This window comes from Neomonachus schauinslandi, chromosome 1 (genome assembly GCF_002201575.2).
Source record: "Neomonachus schauinslandi chromosome 1, ASM220157v2, whole genome shotgun sequence".
NCBI classification, from domain to species: Eukaryota; Metazoa; Chordata; class Mammalia; order Carnivora; family Phocidae; genus Neomonachus; species Neomonachus schauinslandi.
Genome location: NC_058403.1, coordinates 161,420,625 through 161,439,303, shown reverse-complemented (window position 1 = coordinate 161,439,303; position 18,679 = coordinate 161,420,625). Strand labels below are relative to the sequence as shown.

General features: G+C 46.4%; 1 protein-coding gene across 2 annotated transcripts in view; it reads left to right on the top strand.

Annotated features, from left to right (window-relative positions):
- Positions 1 to 4,792, top strand: part of PPARG (peroxisome proliferator activated receptor gamma) — a 105,900-nt gene extending 101,108 nt beyond the window's left edge. For both annotated transcript variants that reach the window (XM_021695215.2, XM_021695216.2), the window contains exon 7: positions 4,336 to 4,792. In XM_021695215.2, the coding sequence (XP_021550890.1) occupies positions 4,336 to 4,583 (248 nt within the window). In that variant the 3' untranslated portion in view covers positions 4,584 to 4,792. The remainder of the gene's footprint in view (positions 1 to 4,335) is intronic.
- Positions 4,793 to 18,679: the final 13,887 nt, after the last annotated feature.

Below are 18,679 nucleotides of genomic sequence, written 5' to 3'. Positions count from 1 at the left end.
GGAGGGGGAGGGGTAGTATACTTATTCCAGTCAATGGAGTAAGTAGAAGTTAGAAAAAAGAAATCAGCCCAGTTTCCTTCTGTAATTAAAAAGGAAAAAAAAAAAAATGAAAAGCAACTTAATTTAAGAGAATGTTTAGAGTCCTGAAAATCCCACTGTGAGACTCTGCTAACATTTCTCTCCTATACCTCACCTCAGTGGATAAAGGTTACTAGAGTTTATTACATACAGGAAAACACTGTTTACAGGAGACTTTTTCATTGTGTAGTGATCCTGCCTTTAGGCTTGTTCACCAACAAGGAGAACTGTACTTTTCAATCCAGGACTTTAAGCCAGAACAACCTTCTCGCTCATTAACTTAGCCAACTGAGTTCTTCCTGTGTTTCTACCAGAGGCTCAGAGATGATCAAGACATAGTGTGCCCTCTGATACCTCATGACCTGGCAGGGGACATAAAGAAGAAAAATCAGTACTTATAATATGCTTTATAAATACAATATACTTATAATACAGCATTTGAAATTAAACAGACTTAGATTCAAATTTCACTTCTGCCATTTACTAGGAAGTGGCAGATCTCGGGCAAGATTTAATGCCTTTCTCTAAATCTTCATTTTTCCTTGCATAGAACATTGGCCTCATGGAGTTATTGTGAAGATCAAATGTTCTATTGAGTATAAAGCCTTCAGCACATTGTCTGGAAAATGATAACCATTCAATAAATGTAATCTACTAGTATGATGGAGATTGAAGTGTTTATAGGGAGCTACAGGGTCCAAAGAAAGGGGGTTGGGAGAACAGGGGAGAGGAACAGATAATGTCAAGGAGGGCTCCCAGAACAAAGTGACAGAGGCCATATTTTGAAGAAAAGGTTGAAGTCATTAAGATGGTTGAAAGGAAAGGAAGACTGTTTCAGGAGGGAGGAACAGAATCTGCCTAAGCACAGTCATGACAGAAAACAGGATGTTTGAGGGACTTAGTATGGTAATAGCTTAATATGGCTGTAAAAAAAGGATGATTTCAGAAAGTGAGGCTAGAGGATGAAAGGTATTAAAATTTAAGTAAGGGCACCTGGCTGGCTCCGTCAGTAGAGCTGTGACTCTTGATCTTGGGGTCATGAGTTCAAGCCCCACGTTGGGTGTAGAGATTACTTAAAATCATAAAAAAAAAATTTTTTTAAGGGAGCCTGGGTGGCTCAGTCAGTTAAGCATCTGCCTTCGGCTCAGGTCATGATGCCAGGGTCCTGGGATGGAGCCCCACATTGTCGGGCTCTCTGCCTCAGCAGGGAGCCTGCTTCTCCCTTTCCCTCTGCTGCTCCCCATGCTTGTGGGTGTGGCTCTCTCTCTGTCAAATAAATAAATGAAATCTTTTAAAAATTATTTTAAATAAATAAATAAAAGGTAAGTAAAAGCCCTTATGCAGTGCCTTAGTTTACAGGGAAGGGGAGAGAGATAAAAATAGAAAACAAGGGTGAATAGCCTTCAAGAGCAAAAATTTGGAATGGTATCAGGTGAGTATCCTGAATGGTGTACAAAAACCCTGTGCCCTAAATGAGCTAGTTAAACTGAGAAATTAGAAAAGAAAACATAGAAGTTAGAAAACAAAAACAAACACCCAGACTTTCCACTTGAAAATTTTAAAACATGATTCTATATAACTCTTAGATTAAAAATGAAATCAAAATAGTAAGACTATTTAGGAAAGAGCTATGAACGTACTATTTACCCAAGCCTGCAGGGTGAAACCAAAGTGACACTCAGAGGAAATTTTAGAGTTTTAAAGGCATCTATCAGAAAACAAGAAATACTAAAACTAAATGAATTAAGCATTCAACTCAAGAAGCTAGAAAAAGAGGGGAAAATAGACTTAAAGGAAGTTAAAAGAATAAATTAGTTAAATTGAAAACAAAATAGAATTTTTAAAAAGAGTTGATGAATAAAACCAAAGTTGTGTTTCTTTAAAAAGAAAAAAAAGCCTTCCATTTGCAACGACATGGATGGAACTGGAGGGTGTTATGCTGAGCGAAATAAGTCAATCAGAGAAAGACATGTATCATATGACCTCACTGATATGAGGAATTCTTAATCACAGGAAAGAAACTGGGGGTTGCTGGAGGGGGGGGGGGGGGGGGGGAGGGGGCGGCTGGGTGATAGACATTGGGGAGGGTATGTGCTATGGTGAACGCTGTGAATTGTGTAAGTCTGTTGAATCACAGATCTGTACCTCTGAAACAAATAATACAATATATGTTAAAAAAAAAAAAAGAAAAGAAAAGAAAAAGATAGCAGGAGGGGAAGAATGAAGGGGGGAAATCAGAGGGGGAGACGAACCATGAGAGACGATGGACTCTGAAAAACAAACTGAGGGTTCTAGAGGGGAGGGGGTGGGAGGATGGGTTAGCCTGGTGATGGGTATTAAAGAGGGCACGTTCTGCATGGAGCACTGGGTGTGATGCACAAACAATGAATCATGGAACACTACATCAAAAACTAATGATGTAATGTATGGTGATTAACATAACATAATAAAAAAAAAAAAAAAGAAGAAGCTACCGGGAAGCAGATTTTGCCTCAATAAATGGAGAGAATTTCTAAAAAAAAAAAAGCCTTTAGCAAATCAGATTTTTAAATGAGAGAATATACAAAATAAAAAGCATTCAGTTATAAATAAAAATAAGAGATTTCAGATTCTGAGAGAATATATATATCATTATATATTATATATATTTTAAATATTTATATTAAAAATATATATATATATACAATATTATTCCAATATGAATTACAAAATTTTACTTTTATAAAGAGTAAACAGTCTTTACTAAATCTTGACTAAGCTCTTTACTAAAGAGATTAAAAGCTATAGGAGAAAAATTAAAGATAGCCAAAGATTTACCATCAGGATCAGATGGTTCTGCCAATGAATTCCAAGAATCCGTAAAGGAACAGATCATTACTACATAGAAACAGAAGGAAAATTTCTCAAAGCAGTCTAGAAGGCTAATTAACATTTATTACCAAAACAGACAAAGGATGGCACAAAAAAGACAACTCTGGACAAATCTCACAAATTTTAAAACCCTGAATAAAATGGGAGCAAATGAGTACAATGATATAAGGAAATCTATTAATATAATTTACTAGATTAAGATAACCATTTGATCATTTCTTTAGAAAGAAAAAGCTTAAAGCATTTGATGAAATGTCACAGCATTCCTGACTAAAACAAATTAAAAACTTTATAACTCTTGGAAAGCCAGGAGTAAAATGTATCCACCATAATCTATAATAAACATCATTCTTGTGGTAAGCCATTAGAAGCAATTTTGTCGTGGTTATGAATAAAACAAGAATACCTCCTACCACTACTACTATTTAATACCATATTCGAGTTATTGGCCAATACACTATGGTAAGAAAAAGAAATGAGAAGTGTAAACACTGGAAAAGAAGAAATAAATGAAACTATCATTATTTGCAGATGTGATAGTCTATCCAAAATAGGAAAATAAGTCCATGATAAAAACTATTTGAATTGACAAGAGTTTAGGAAATTGGAATATATTCAATACACTAAAATCAGTAAATTTTTTGTAAGCACAGCAGAGATAGATTAGAAAAGATAATGAATACTATAGAATACTATAAAGCAAAAAAATAAAGACGTAAAGGACACTATAAAGTATTTAGGGATGCATCTTACAAGGTCTGCATGAAGAAAAACAAAGCTTAAAGGTAATTTAAGTTCTCCATTTAAAAATTCAGATAAGGAGAGTTAAAAGAAGAAAGTGAAAATTACCTCACCACTCAGAAGCAGCTTCTGTTAAAATCTAGGGGCTCTATCCTTCCAAACGTACACCAGTAAAAACGTACATGCCATGTTAAGGGAAAAAGAAGACAGTGCTGGTTTTAAAAGCATATCAACAGCTGTGGTGAGAAAGTAAGTAGTAAGGTTATAAAACATAGATTCATGAAGAAGGGGCAGCAGTTGAAAATGAGATTTGGGGTGAGCAGGAACATACTGGCAGAGGAGTCCTCAGTCTGGGGAGAGGATTGTGTTGCCACTGTGTTAGGTCACCTGATCAGGCAGATTTAGCCCCAGCCAGGAAACGATGCCCCTGGAAAGAGCTCCCCCAGAGTCTTGGTTTCAGTCCATCCTCCCTCCCATATGCACTTCTTGCCCACTGTCTACTTACCCTCCCTCCCCGCCTTATTTTATAACCAGAGCAAAACAAGCCAACAAAAAGACGGGTGAGTAATTTAGTTTGGCTGAAAATGCCTCCGATGTGGGGCCAGAGGTGTCTATCACTGAACTCCTGTTCTCCTCCTCCCCCAGACCGCCCAGGTTTGCTGAATGTGAAGCCCATTGAGGACATCCAGGACAACCTGCTTCAAGCCTTGGAGCTCCAGCTCAAGCTGAACCACCCCGAGTCCTCTCAGCTCTTTGCCAAGCTGCTCCAGAAAATGACAGACCTCAGACAGATTGTAACAGAACATGTGCAGCTATTGCAAGTCATAAAGAAAACAGAGACAGACATGAGTCTTCACCCGCTCCTACAAGAGATCTACAAGGACTTGTATTAGCAGACAAGTCCGCATTCACTGACAATGTGTTCCTTCTTCCGATTGCACTATTATTTTGAGGGGAAATCTGACACCTAAAAAATTTACTGTGAAAAAGCATTTTAAAAAGAAAAGGTTTTAGAATAATAGATCTATTTTATGCATATTGTTTATAAAGATACATTTACAATTTACTTTTAATATTAAAAATTACCACATTATGAAACTGCTGGTTGTATTTGAAGCTGAGTCTTATGCATCCCCTCTCATACCCCCACCACCAGGCTTTATTTTCTTTTATGTCCCTCCGTCCTTCCTTCCCTTCTTCCTTCCTCCTTCACTTTTCTTCTTTCCTTCCTTTTTTTTTTTTAAGATTTATTTATTTGAGAGAGAGAGAGAGCATGAGTGGGGGAAGGGACAGACAGAGGGAGAGAACAGACTCTGTGCCTCAACCTACTGAGCCACCCAGGCACCCCCATTTTCTTCTTTCTTACACATTTTTAAAAATGTGAATGGAACTGCTGGTCAACTTTCATTCTCAGTAGATTAATTTTTCACTCAATTCACAACTTTTCTGAACCTTCCATCTGCCTTAACAACCACAACTAAAAAAAGAAGGGAAACTTCAGGACCAAAAACTTTTCAGAGCATGTCTTTCTTACCCTGGATGTGCAAGTCTGGGGCACAGCCTTAGGCCTACCAAGAATCCAGTCTTCTTCCCTTAGACCCAGCCAGGATTTTCGCTCATCACGAGCAGCCTACTGATGGGGTACTGACACGTACGTGATACACCCGGTGGCAGGCACTGCTAGAAGCTGTGGGTAACAGAGGTGTTGGAAGATTTGGTACCAACAATTATAGTTGAATTGAGGGGAAAGATTCATCTTTCTTAAAAACAGATTATAATACTCAGTATAATCATGTGCCCAATAAATGGCTCTAAGTACTGTAAGGATTCAAAGGAAGTAAGGATTGATGATGAAGATTGGAATAGTCGAGTGTGACTCTTAAGTTCACTGAAGTGGGTCTCAGAGGATGTGTTGGATTTGGGATAGGTAGAGGGTAGGAGAAAAGACATTCCAAGAAAGCAAAACAGGAGGAACAAAGCAACAAGAGGAACCAAAACCAAACATGAATGAGGGAGAAGAACCACTTTCTGGTTCTGATGCACATGGACCAGTTTTGCTAGAATTATTCCTATTGTCCTCCTTGGGACCACCTTGCCCAGAGATCTTTTGCTTTTCTAACCTCAAAGGCTAATTGTCTGTATCATTTAGGGGATGCATGGCTCCCTAGCATGCAGATGTTATGTTCCCTAAAAGCGGGGACTTTGTTGGCGCATTAATAGGTTCCTTGATTGAAGCCACCAAATTCATTAGCAATTGCTTACCTGTGAACTCATGATACTGTGACTTTGAAGGGTACCTTATAAACACAGTCTCCTGTGTTCTTTCTCCCCAGGATGGTTATGTCCATTGACCTACATTATTTCCCTGCTGCTCCTCCCTTAGTTTATCTTTCCTTCTAATAAGGCTCTGATACTTAGGAGAACCTAACTTCACATTTGAGGCTTTCAGGCCAAAATATCAGGAGAGACCTTTTCATCCTTTACCCCAAAATAGACATCTCCAAAGGGTCAGTTACAGAAGTGAGTCCTGACCACAGCCCTAAAGATGTAAGATCCCTAATGCTTTAGGAGCCACGACTTGTAGCTCAAAACTTTAGATAACAACCTCAGCATTTTGGGACCAGAGACTGAAGTCGATGTCAAAGTGTTATCAAAACACCAGGAAGAAGAGTAACAAACTCAGTCCATCACATGGCTATTTTTCCCTTGATGTCAAACATCAGGATATTCTGAAACATCCCCATGACTGACTAGAGGCTCCACTACTGTTCCATGTGGAGAGTTTATCATCTGGCAGATCTTGAAGAAGAAAAAAAAAAAAAAAAAGAACGTGTGAGCAGTAGACGAGGTGAGGATTCCACCTCAGAGGAGATCCCTTGTTTACAAGAGTTCTCAAACAAAAAGTCTTTCAGCACGCTGCCTGCTCTCTGTTCCCACCAGCACCGTGTGCAGCCGGTCCAAACCCTTTCCACATTCTCGGAGCTGTGGCTGCCAATGCGGGGAGGAAGGGAGACGCTCTCAGCTCTTTGGCACTGATGGTTAGCATTAAATAGCTTTTAAACCCTGGCAGCTTGCAAGTTCCCATCTCTCTGACTTCTTCCCTGTGGTTTGGACTATCATTTGCTAAATATTTTACGACACATCTTCTGCAAGCCTCCAAAGCTCCTGCTCCTTTCTCCGATCTCCCTTTCCCCACAGGATGATTCACAATTTAATCAACAAATGTATCATCAGTTATTCATAGTATTTTCTCCGGACATAAACACACTTAGGGATTTGTGTTAATAAAAATAGGAAGAAAAGTAACTTTGGTCAAGAGTCCAAAAAAGGGAGGGGAGGGGGTTTCAAGGCTCCCAAGAGAGCCCTACGCCCAGCACTGCCCTTGAATCTGGCCTGGCTCCCCCCTCCAACACCCCTCCACCCCAGGTCCCTGCTGTCTGTGGAGCACAGGAACAGTGAGGTACCCATGGGAGAGACCATATCTGCACACCGCGTTGTTCTCTAGCCACCATCAAAAACTGGGCTGGTCTGAGTTTCTGACTTCTCTTAAAATCCGGGCAAGGAGCAAGAGGATGGGGGTCTTCAGTGGGAACTCCACAAGAGTTGGAAAGCACTAGCTGGTGCCACACTGCAAATTCTGATTGATAACCCAGGGGGCAGAAACCAGGGGGATGGCCACATAAATGCCACTGAAGACAAAAGGGATGAGGGGGAACTAGGCTTCTGTGGTAGGCCTACTTACTTGCTACTGGATTCCAGTGACTTTTCCGCATCTCCCTAGAGGCTACCAAAGGCAAACCCTTTTTGTGGGCAGGCCCTACTTGCTGGATTATCTGCTACTAACTGTGTGGTGCTGATACAGCGGGTCAAGGGGGAGAAGGGGTTGGAAATTGGCCCCCAGATACTTATTCCCTTAAAAATACCCACTGGGGAGCAGGGGTGGAGCCTTCTAAAGAAAGCCAATTTCAGTTCTAAATCCCAAAAGAACCAAAATCCGTGGCCAGCAGGATCATCCCCATTGCTTTCTCTTTCCTCTTTCCCACCCACTCACTGGAACAGTTTGGGACTATGAGACAGACCAAGACTGTCTTCACTAGGTAGCCACCTCCGTATTTTTCTCTCTCCTCTCCATGCCCTGGTTCCTGGCCCTGGCTCCTGTTGTCTCTGTTCACATTAGCACTGTTATTATCTGCCTATCAACCCTCACCATGTGAGTGTACGTGGAAGGCCCACCATTTTAATGCTTACTGAAATGAACTAAAATAGCAGGATCTTAGCATGGAGCCTGTCAGATGTCATCTAATCCCACCTCATTCGTTCATCTGCACTCAGCTCCTACTCCAGTCCCCATGACACCATATGAAGAGGCGTGTGACTAGGCCCTGCCCTCAAGGGGCTCATGGTCTCCGTTGACAAAGTTGATGCGAAGTTATAGCTCAGCCAAAGGGATGAATCGCCTAGAGGTGTGAAAAAGGATTCACAGGAGATGTGGCTGGACTCAGAAATATAAAAGCACGTCATGTGTTCAGAAAAGAGCAAGAAGTTAGGCATGGCTACCATAGCTGAGGTAGTGAGAAGTGAATGTGGCCAAGTCAGCATCAGATTGTAAGAAGCCTCACCGTCCATGGTAAGGAGCTACCTTGGACTATATTCATAAGCAATTGGGATCCAGGGGAAGGGGACAGGCAGAAGAGGGACAAAATCAAGTTTGCACGTTGGGAAGTCAGCTCTCTACAGGTCAGATTCCCTCTACAAGGCTTCCAACGGCTGCCCAACCTCTGAACAACTACCTGAAGGGATGGGGAACTCCCTCCCTTTCAAGCCCCTTGGTGATTTCCATCTGGTAGGACAAGCTCTGCTCCCAGGGTCACACATACCACATGCTTGTTCCTGCACCCGAGAGGTTCTGACTCACCGTGTCCTCTTCAGTGAGGTGGCAATTTTTGGCTCAGTCTTCCGGCCAGCTGAGGGACCCTACCCCCTCCCTACTTGCTGTCCATTCACTACTGCTCCTAGGAGCTGGGGCCTCACGTCCCCCCAACCCACAACATTCCCCTGCCTTGACAGCAAAGTCACTTCTACCCCCATGTAACAAAACTTTCATGCCCTACACTCATTTCCAGACAAGCCCTGCATTTGTCATAGAATTCTAGAAAATTCGAGCTCAAAGCTAACCCATTCAAATGACAGATGAGAAGCCTGAGGATCAAAGAAGTTAAGTAATATGCCCAAGGCCCTAGGCATCTACTAGGATTAATTTATTCAAAGGTGTTGCATTTCACACATACTCTTACCAACCCTGGCACAGCCGCTCGTGGGGTCAGCAGTTTAACAAGAGAGCCTCGAAGTACGTGACAGGCTTGAAGCTAGTGCGAGTCTCGGCACTGGGGAGCAAGGAAGAAGGATGGGGCAAAGTTTTTAGGGGGAGTATTGCAATGGTCAAAAGGTTATTATGTGAATCACTCGGGACTGTGTCTGGCACGTAGTGTGTAGACCTGTTATGGAAGACAATATCTTAGTTTGGACTTCAGAGATAAACAGGTTTGGGTTAAAATTCTAACTCTACCACTACTTGTCCTATAACCATATGACTTTTGGTCAATCTCTTAACCTCTCTAGGCCTTAATTACCCTCATATGCAAAATGGGACAATAATACCCATCTTATAGGTAATCTTGAGGATTAAACGTAATAGTGGCTATAAAACACTTCACACCGCTCCTTGGCACATCGTTACTGTCAGTCTGTGTTGGCTACAGATAACATTATGGCCGTTGTTATTATTAAAGGGCCCTTCATTCAAGAAGCCATCCTGGGCTCATAGAACAGGCTCTTCCTGTTCAAGTATTCTAGGCCTTACCTGAATAGATTGAAAGCCAGGTAAAAGGGACTGGATTTCAACATTTGGCAGTACAGTAAAAAATACGTTCTCTTAAACGTATTTTGCTTCCAGTCCATACACACTAGGAGAAAATAATTATTTGAAAGACAACTGCCGTGTTCTGATTTAGAAAAAATGCCAGGATGAGGCTAAGAAAACATCTTCTCCAAAGTAGTGGGACTTTTCTCTTGTGACTTATGCTCCTAATTTTAGACCAATATTACATAGTTTGCATTTCCAGAGGGGTTATAAAGAATAAGAAAATTGCTAATTTGGGTCTGTAGGGAGTGGGTTGGGATATTTCCATCCCCTCTAGAGTTTTGTAAATATGTTCCAGGCCAAAAGTTCCCAGGAGAATAGCATTCCTGGGATCTATTTAGTGCCATGGGCTGTGCTCAAGGGGGATCCAAGTGGCTTTCTGCAGGAGTTAGAAAACCATGATCCTGTGGCCACTTTTGCATAATCCTGGAGGCCATGAAGTGTATGTGAGAGTATCCACTGTCAGCTTGAGGCTTGGCTCTGCCACTTTCTAGATGTGTGGCCTTGAGCAAGTCACCTCCCTCTCTGGGGACAAAGAACCTGGCCTATAGAAAGAAGTCCTTCAGCAAATTACAACTAATTTATTCATCATGAATAAAAGAATGGTCTCAGTTTCCCCATCTGTAAAATGGGAATAATAGCACCTACCCTGCATGTCTTAATAGAATATCACATGAAGGAAGCAGGGCCGGCTGGCTCACCATTATTCACAGATAAGAAAGGGAGCCCTGGGGCGCCTGGGTGGCTCACTTGTTAAGCGTCTGCCTTCGGCTCAGGTCATGATCGCAGGGTCCTGGGATCGAGCCCCGCATCGGGCTCCCTGCTCAGTGGGAGGCCTGCTTCTCCCTCTGCCTCTCCCCCTGCTTGTGTTCCCTCTCTCGCTGTGTCTCTCTGTCAAATAAATAAGAAAGTGAGCCCTAATGAGGTATAGGAGGTAGCCCAAGTTTGCACAAATAAAAGCTAGAGGCAAAGCCAAGGCTAGAGCTACGGCTTGCCGAGGCCCACCCTACCGAGGGTTCGTTGCTACCACGCGCTGCTAGATGCAAAGACAGTGTTGCCCGGTTGGCAGAGCACCACCAGCTTACGGCATAAAAGACTTCAGTGGGAATTTTGGCTCGGCCACATACTAGCTGTGCAACCTCAGGCAAGCTGCTTCCTGTCTCTGGGCCTCAGCTTCTTCATCTAGTTTGTGATGATCCCAATTCCTACCTTATAGGGTTGTTGTGAGGACGAGAAGTCACATGTAGGTGATGTGCCTAGAGCCCCTCAACACTTAAAATCTCCTAAAGACAACCTCACACAATCTACTGGGCACTTGATCTGACCTGGGGCCACTGGTGATCGATGTCCTCACCCAGAGAAGAAACCGTGGGACTCCAGCCTGTGAGGAATTGTCCAGTGTTGGCCTGGGTTCTGAAAGCGGTTCGAGGTGGCCCTTGGGAAACTGCTTTTTTGGGGCCTCAGTTTCCTCGCCTGAGGCTCTGTCCTGTCAGGGGCTCTGTCCTGTCTTTCCAGCTCTGACACCCCAGGTCCTCGGGAGCCTCTAGGGGGGAGGCTGGAAGGGAGACAGAGTTCTCTGGCTGACCAACAGTGTTCTCTGTTGCCCGAGCGCGTTCTCCCGCAGCGCGGCGGGGGCCTGGACGAGACAACAGCCAGCACTCGTTAGAGGCCTGGAGCCGCTCCAGCCGGAGGGGGTGCTGCCTCCGAGGGGAGGGGAGGGGCCACCGGATGGCTGGTTGGTTCCCACCCAAGCCAAGCTGCTGAGAGAGGGGCGTTGTGCTGAGTCAGCGAGCTGGCAGCCCCGCGCTGGGGCTCCCTGGCCACCCGAGGCTGCCAGATGCGCTGCAGCCAGGAGGGCCCCCCAGGAGCCCGGCGTGTTACTGATGGTGCTGCCGCGGCGGCCACAGCAGCAGGAACCGTGCCCTGAAAACGCCTGTCCCCGGCCAGGCCTCCCAGGGCTCCGGGGTAGGGAGCGGCCCTTGGTGAAGGAAGACGTTTTTAGGAGCTGCCTCCTTCCGGCAGGCTTCTGCCTGGGGGCCGCCTCCACCCTCCCCAGGCTCCCCAGTGGGTCCCCAGTGACAACCATTATTCGTCTCAAGCACCAAGTACAAGCTTTCCTTATAAACTGCTTCGCAGCCATTTATTTAATCCTCCCCAAACCCAGTGAGGTGGTTTATGGGTCAGGGTCCCACAGAAAACAATGGCACACTCAGAAGGGACCCCCTGGGGAGAGCTTAGCTCAGGGGAGGGGGGGATATTTATAAACCTTGGGAGGGTTAAAGGAGACCATTACAGGGTGGCGACACCAGCCCCCAGCCCCCAGCCCCAGGCTGGGCAGGGCCCTGAGGTCAGGGGAGGGAAGGTTTTTGGAACCCAAGAGAGCTGTAGCCACAGGAGAGGGCTAAGTAGCGAGAGCTGTGGCCCAAGGAAGTGAGGAATATTCTCACTGCTGTCCTCCAGATGGTAGAGAGCAAACTGGGGGGTAAATACCCTTCCTCTCTCTCTTCCCATCCTCCCGCCTGAGTCTCCCATTGGCCAAATCCTACCGAAGGCCAGGGAACAAAGGAACCAATTGATACCATCCATATGATTCAGGCTCCCAGGGCACAGAGCAGGGTAGGGATGGGTGGAGGGCAAATCTGCAGGGCAAGCGGTATATCCAACATGGGTAGGTGGTATCATTAAGCCCACAATACTGAAAGGAAACAGAGAATTTTAAGTCTGGGTTCCCAGAGCAGTAACTGTCCACTCTAGGATTCAAAGTCAGGTCTGTCTAGCTCCAGAGACATAGTTCTTTCCATTGTATTAAACCAGCTGTAGGAGGAGACCCAAGGGACCAGGGCAAGAAGAAGGGAGGGTTGATGCAATCAGCATCTCTTTATACCCCTAGCCAGGGTGGGCCCTGGTAGCTGAGAACCCACACAATTTTATGGGGTACTTGCCACATCTTTCCATCATAGTCCCTGGAGTCCTAAGGTGTGTAGCCTAAAGCAGCCCATGTAAGTTTTATCCTAAAAGTTAACATAAACTTTGTAGTTTATGCCAAAAAATTTTTTTATTTTGAATTAATGTTTAAAATATTGCTTAGAAGTTAAATTACTTAATTTATTTCTACTTCCCTGAAAATTTTAAGGAGAAAAAGGCTCTCCAAGGAAGGGTGCAATATATTTTCCATGGCTTTAATAAGTATCCCTAAGAATGGGCCATGTACCCTACTCTGAGGAGAACAGGCCCCAGTATCTTTTAGGGAAAGAATGTACTTGCCCAACACCTCATAGCTAATAATCAAACTTGGAGTCCCATGACCCTGCTCCCTGCATGGTTGAAAGAAAGGGAATCTGGCCAACATAGAGCCTGAAAAGGGAAAAAAGTCACTAGTGGTCAGCCTGGGAGGGGTGAGGAGGAAAGGGTTTGAGCTCAACGTCAGCAAATGTTTACTGACATTCTCTGTCCCCAGCTCTGGGGACACTCAGATACACCTGGTATGACTCGGGTCATCTAGGAGCTCACTCTCTCCTAGAGACAGGCATCTAAGCTGGCAAGGCCAACACCACAAGTGGAAGGAAGAAGAAGTTTCGGAGGCAGGCAGGTGGGTTCAAAGCCCCTTCTCTGCCACTTCTTGGGGGTATGACCTTGGGCAAGTATGACCTTGGACTAGAAAGGTTTTCTAATTCCTCTTTTATAACTGGGCAAGGTCATACTTACATCATAAAGTTGCTGTGAAGGAAAGAGAGATGAAGTTTGAAAGCAGGCAGCACTGTGACTTAGAAAATGTGAATTCATCGTCATCTTTGTACTGTGATAAACACTGGGATAGAGGACCATGCATGTCAGGGCTTCGTGGGACAGCCATGCTCTTCCGGTCAAAAACTGCACTTGCGATCCAACGTCAAAATAGGTTATCATAAATTTCCCAGAGAATCTGAGCTCTGTGGTTTCTGTTGCCGTGCAAGTGCAGCAGAGATTTAACTCTGGATGGGGGTAAGGGAAGGCTTCATGGAGGAGGTGACACTTGAGACGGACTGAGATTTATAAGGCTTGACCAGGCGGACAGGGAAGGGTTGTCCGGGCGAGGAGCTCGTGGGCAAAGGCACACGGCATGTTAGGCAGGATGAGTATTTTGCTGTGGCTGGAACAGAAGGGGGCTGGGGGCTGGGGGCAGAAATAATGACTGGAACAGAACGGAATCAAATTAGGCTGGGGCTTATACTAATGGACGAAGGGGTTTGGACTTTATCCTAGGGGGAGTAGAGAGCCATGGAAGACTTTAGGCAGTCCACAGTCCACTCTGTCAGCCAGCAAGGAGATGGGGCTGGGTGGGAGGAGCTCTGGAAGGCTCTGGCTGTCACGCGGACAAGAGGTGAAGCGGGCGTGAGCGAGGGGAAGGCATCAGCAAGGGGACGGAGGAGGGGGGAGCGTTGAGGAATAGGCCAGGGCCTGCTTAATGTGGGGGAGAGGGGAGGGGTTGGGAGCACTCCAGGGTGACTCTCAGGGCTTGACCCGGGTGACACGGCAGGACAGGGACATGCTCTTTATTGAGATGGGGGTTTATCTGAGGGAAGGATAACAGGTTGTGGTTTAGAAATACTAAGGGCGGGAACCAAGTGGACATCCAAGAGGGGGTCTGGTTAGCTGTTAGATAGACGGCCGTCTGCAGCTGAGAGGTGAGGTGGGCTGGAAGGGGACAGTGGGGGTAGTGCAAGAGGGTGAGGACAGTCACAGGACAGCGACAGTCAAGGAGAAGACCGAGAAATATTCAAAAAATTTGCGTTGACTCTCTAAGCCCTGTTTTCCCACCGAGGTCAAAAGGAAGTTTCACTTTCTCTGTTTTCTTTTTATCCATTGGCTGCCTAAATGTTGAGGAGCGCTTTCTACATGCTAGGGGCTGTTGGAGAAATAGAATTCCATTCAACTCCCAGTTCTTCAGAGCCTCCCACAGGCAAGGACATATGTCACCTCATTTCTCCTACACAGTGACCATGAGAGATAAATATTACTCTCTCCATTTCACTATCACCCCCAGGAATCGGGGCTTAGAGACCTGCATAAATGGGGCTTCTGTGGGTGTTTCAGTCCCATCTCTACACACAGACACACACATACCATTGAAGATGTGTGTCTTGCTCTGACTCCTTCGTAGGACTTTATTCTCTCTCATAACTCAGCAGAAAACTCCCCGGAGCTCCTGTTTCTGCTTTTAGAGTTTTATTATCAGGAAGCAGTGGCCCAGACAGATGGCAGCGCCTGGGGCCAGAGTCCTTTCACTCTTAGATTCTCTTCTCGCAGTAGGTGACTGCCTCCAGCTCCCAGCCTAGGAAACACCCCCCCTCGCCTTGCCTCACCCCAACCCCGGGTCCCTGGGCTGCAGCCAGAGCCAAAGGCTAGACTTGCTGTCATTGAAATGCAGTCCCCCAGTCTGACTCTCTGGGTAGTCTTCCTTTCTACTCCCATGTTTCTCAGGCCTGAAACCTTGGGACTTCAGTTTTCTCACCAATAAAGTGGAGGTTATAACCGTTTTTACAGACTTAGCAAGGCTGTTTGGAGGACAGATGAGGCAGTGGGAGGAGAAAGTGCTTCGCAAACACTGTGAACTAGAAAGTCATAGGGGCCGCTGCGTTATTGGTACCTTCACGGAGCTGTTGTCTGCACCTGCCTCCGTGAGTCAGGCCTCAGGGCAGGTACTCCCAAGCCTGAAGCCAGACGCTTCAGTCCCAGATGGGGAAGATAAGCCCGGGGCACCGCAGTTCCACCCTCGGGAATCGGCTTTTCTCCCTGCAGCCATTGGAGGTTCCTGAGCCAGCTCTCTGCCCAGGTTTTATGAGCTCAGAGAGGGTTTACACTATGACTAATATCCCATCCTCTCACTCCCCGGGTCGCCACTACCTGCTGGGCAGGAAGTCCACAGGGCTCAACCCCCCTTAATCACCGCCACCTCCCCATGACCCGCCTCAATCAGGTCTCTTTACAGTCGGGCAGAGCCGGCTGGGCCTCCTCAAACTTCCATATCTGCGCCGGGAGATCATTGATACGGCTAATGGCGTTTGCTTGCCTCCACGCCCTGGGCCCAGCAATCCCGGAGTCACGCAACCCCACAGGCCCAGGGCGGAAACTGATTCCCACAGCGGCGAGGCCTGAGCCTCGGGAGCCTCCCCACCCCATAAAATACATGAAATGAGCCTTTCTTCATGGCCACCTGGCCGGCCGGCCTCAAAGCTGTGGGGCAGTCTTCCTCCTTCCCAGTGACTGGCCGGCCCCCTCCATTCCTCCTGAACCCACCTACATTCTGTCTGGGCTCCCAGGGACCTTCTCATTTCTCCTGCCAGGGAGGAGGAAAGTTGCTAACCTGATAGCCAGTGTTTTCAATCACTCACTCACTCATTCATTCATTCATTCACTCGGTACTCACCAAGCATCTTCTCTGAGCCAGGCACTGTTGCTGACTGCTAGGGACATAAAGATGAATGGGACGGGCTCACTGCCCTCAAGGAGTGTGTCCTTGGGATTGGAAGCGGGAGTGTGGAGGTTGCAGAATACAAGGGTAGGAGTCCACGTGTTCCCCTTGCCCTTCCTGCTTGGGCTCAAGAGGCTCACTCCAGCGGCCAGTCTCTGCGCTGCTTACTGCCTGATTGGATTTGCCACAGTCTTAATGCTCTCCAAGAGCAGCCCCCTCCAAGAGCAGGGCTGACAGGAGTGGGGGACAAACACCCCAGCTCCCTCGCTCCCAGGTCAGATACAATTCTATACTGCCAGAGATGCCCAATGGGATTAGGATCCAGCTTATAAACACACTTCGTTTGGTTGGTGTTCTCCTCACCTCCCCAATAAACTACTTACACTCAGATCCCTGCTTAGGGTCTGCTTGTGGGGAAGCCCAAACTAAGACAGCTGGTTAGTAATGACAGTAGCCAGTTAGGACAGTAGCCATTGACCCATTCATACAGCCAGTGAAGACCCCCTGAGCACCGACTCTGTACTAGACCCTGGGTGCTGAGGATGCTGGGAGTGACCCAGTCCTGGGCCCTGCATCCGAGGAACTGTCTAGCGAGGGAGGCAGGCAAGTAAACCAACAGTGACCAGTCAGAGTGATGTGGGCCATGACAGAATATGGTTCGGGATACCACGTGAACACAGTAGAGAGCCCCTAACTCGGTGCGAAGGATGGAGGAGGCAACAGCTAAGCTGAATCTTAAAAGTGCAGAGGAGTCCATCAGGTGGAGAAAGTGTGGAAGTGTTCCAGGTAAAGGAAAGGTAGAGGTAAAGATACACAGATATAACAGAGCCTGACCTGGTTCTGGAAACACTAAGTCGTCCACTGGGGATGGGACATGGCTCCTAGGAAAGAAGAGTGGGAAAAAAGGCAGGATCCAGATCCTAAAGGCCTTTCCTTTTCCGGCATTTGCATTTTTTTTAAAGGGAAATCTGAACAGAGCAGTGTTTAACCCCAAGAAATGCAGCTCTGATGAGGTTCGGACACCAGAGGAATAGTTGTGCTAAGCAAGGTCCTTCACCTCTCCTTGTCCTGCTTCCCTGATGTTCCAGGCCTGGCTATGACCAGATGGTTGTTTGCAGAGGGTGCTGGGGGCCTCTCTTAGCAAGGACTCACAAGGCTTTGGAGGACAGATTAGACCAGAAGGACAGCAGCGGGCAGCACGAGCTCCCCCTCTCCAGCCAGCAAAAGCCAGTCATTAAAGCCGCTTCGGGGTGGGATGCCTCCCAGGACCCAGCTCCCTCTCTTCTCAGAGATCTCTGTCTTTTGGAAATATGGGAGAATTGGGTATGGGTTATAATTTATGTGGGCACGGGGGAGGGGTGATTCAGACATTCCTGGGCAGGTCAGGTGAGCCAGTAGAAGGGAGTCCCAGAAAGCCAGTCCCTGTGAGCAAGAGAAGCCTGTGAGTTGGTGTGGAGAAACCTGAGCAGCTAACAAAGTCTTCAGTGGGGGAAGGGGCGATTCTGAGCACAGCAACAGGCTGTCACTTAAATCTCTCCAGCTCCATTGGCCTATCCCAGGAAAGAAGTCCTAGGAAAGAAGGGGCCTCTGGGTAAAGCCTAAAAGCTGGTTTAATAAAATCTCTGTTCCAAGTTCTTTCCATGAATTTTTTTGTTGTTTTATTTAAATTCAAGTTAGTTAACGTATAGTGTATGATTAATTTCAGGGTAGAATTTCGTGATTCATCAGTTGCATATAACACCCAGTGCTCATTACAACACATACCCTCCTTAATGCCCATCACCCAGTTTCCCCATCCCCCCACCCACCTCCCCTCCAGCAACCCTCAGTTTGTTTCCTCTAGTTAAGAGTCTCTTGTGGTTTGTCTCCCTCTCTGTTTTTGTCTTACTTTATTTTTATGAAGTCTCTGGTTTGGTCTTAAAAGAATCCACTGAGGCACTTGTTAAATTCCCATGCCCCCTTTTAAGAGGCAACTGAAGCACAGAACTGCTGAGTAATTTGCCCAAGAGCACCCAGTTTTTAAGCTGGCAGAGAAAGGAGGGAGCCAATTTCTCACACTGCGCCTCTGCCCAAGGTGAAGCTCTGACACCCCCAGAAGTCCAGGGCGCTCAGGCAGCCCCCAGATCGGGAATGGCTGGTCTTTTCAGGGAGCACCCACCAGAACTTCAGCCTGATTGGACCAGCCCAAGTCACATGACATACCACCTGACCAATCCCTGTGTCCAGGGGGATGAAAAAAGCCAATGAGCTAATCCCTGTGTCCCACCCATCCCAGAAGCAGCTGGGAGGTGAGAACTTTCGCAAACAAAGGTCACGGAAAAGGAAATGGTTTCTGGAGGAGCAAACACCTTGCGACCAACTACAGTTCCGTGAGGGAAACGTGATTTATTCCACCACAACATAAGGCGTGGTGCATAACAGAACTCTGTCAGGATCCCACCAGGAAATAGCCGGCACACTCAGATTGGGTAATTTGAAGAGAGTTTAATAAAGGGATTATTTACAAAGGAGTAGGCAGAATGTAAAGAAACCACAGGGATTGTGCAGAACCTGGGGCTAGGCACAGTGACAAAGAGCAATCACCAGAACCCGGAGAGAGAGCAAGCTGTGAGAAGAAG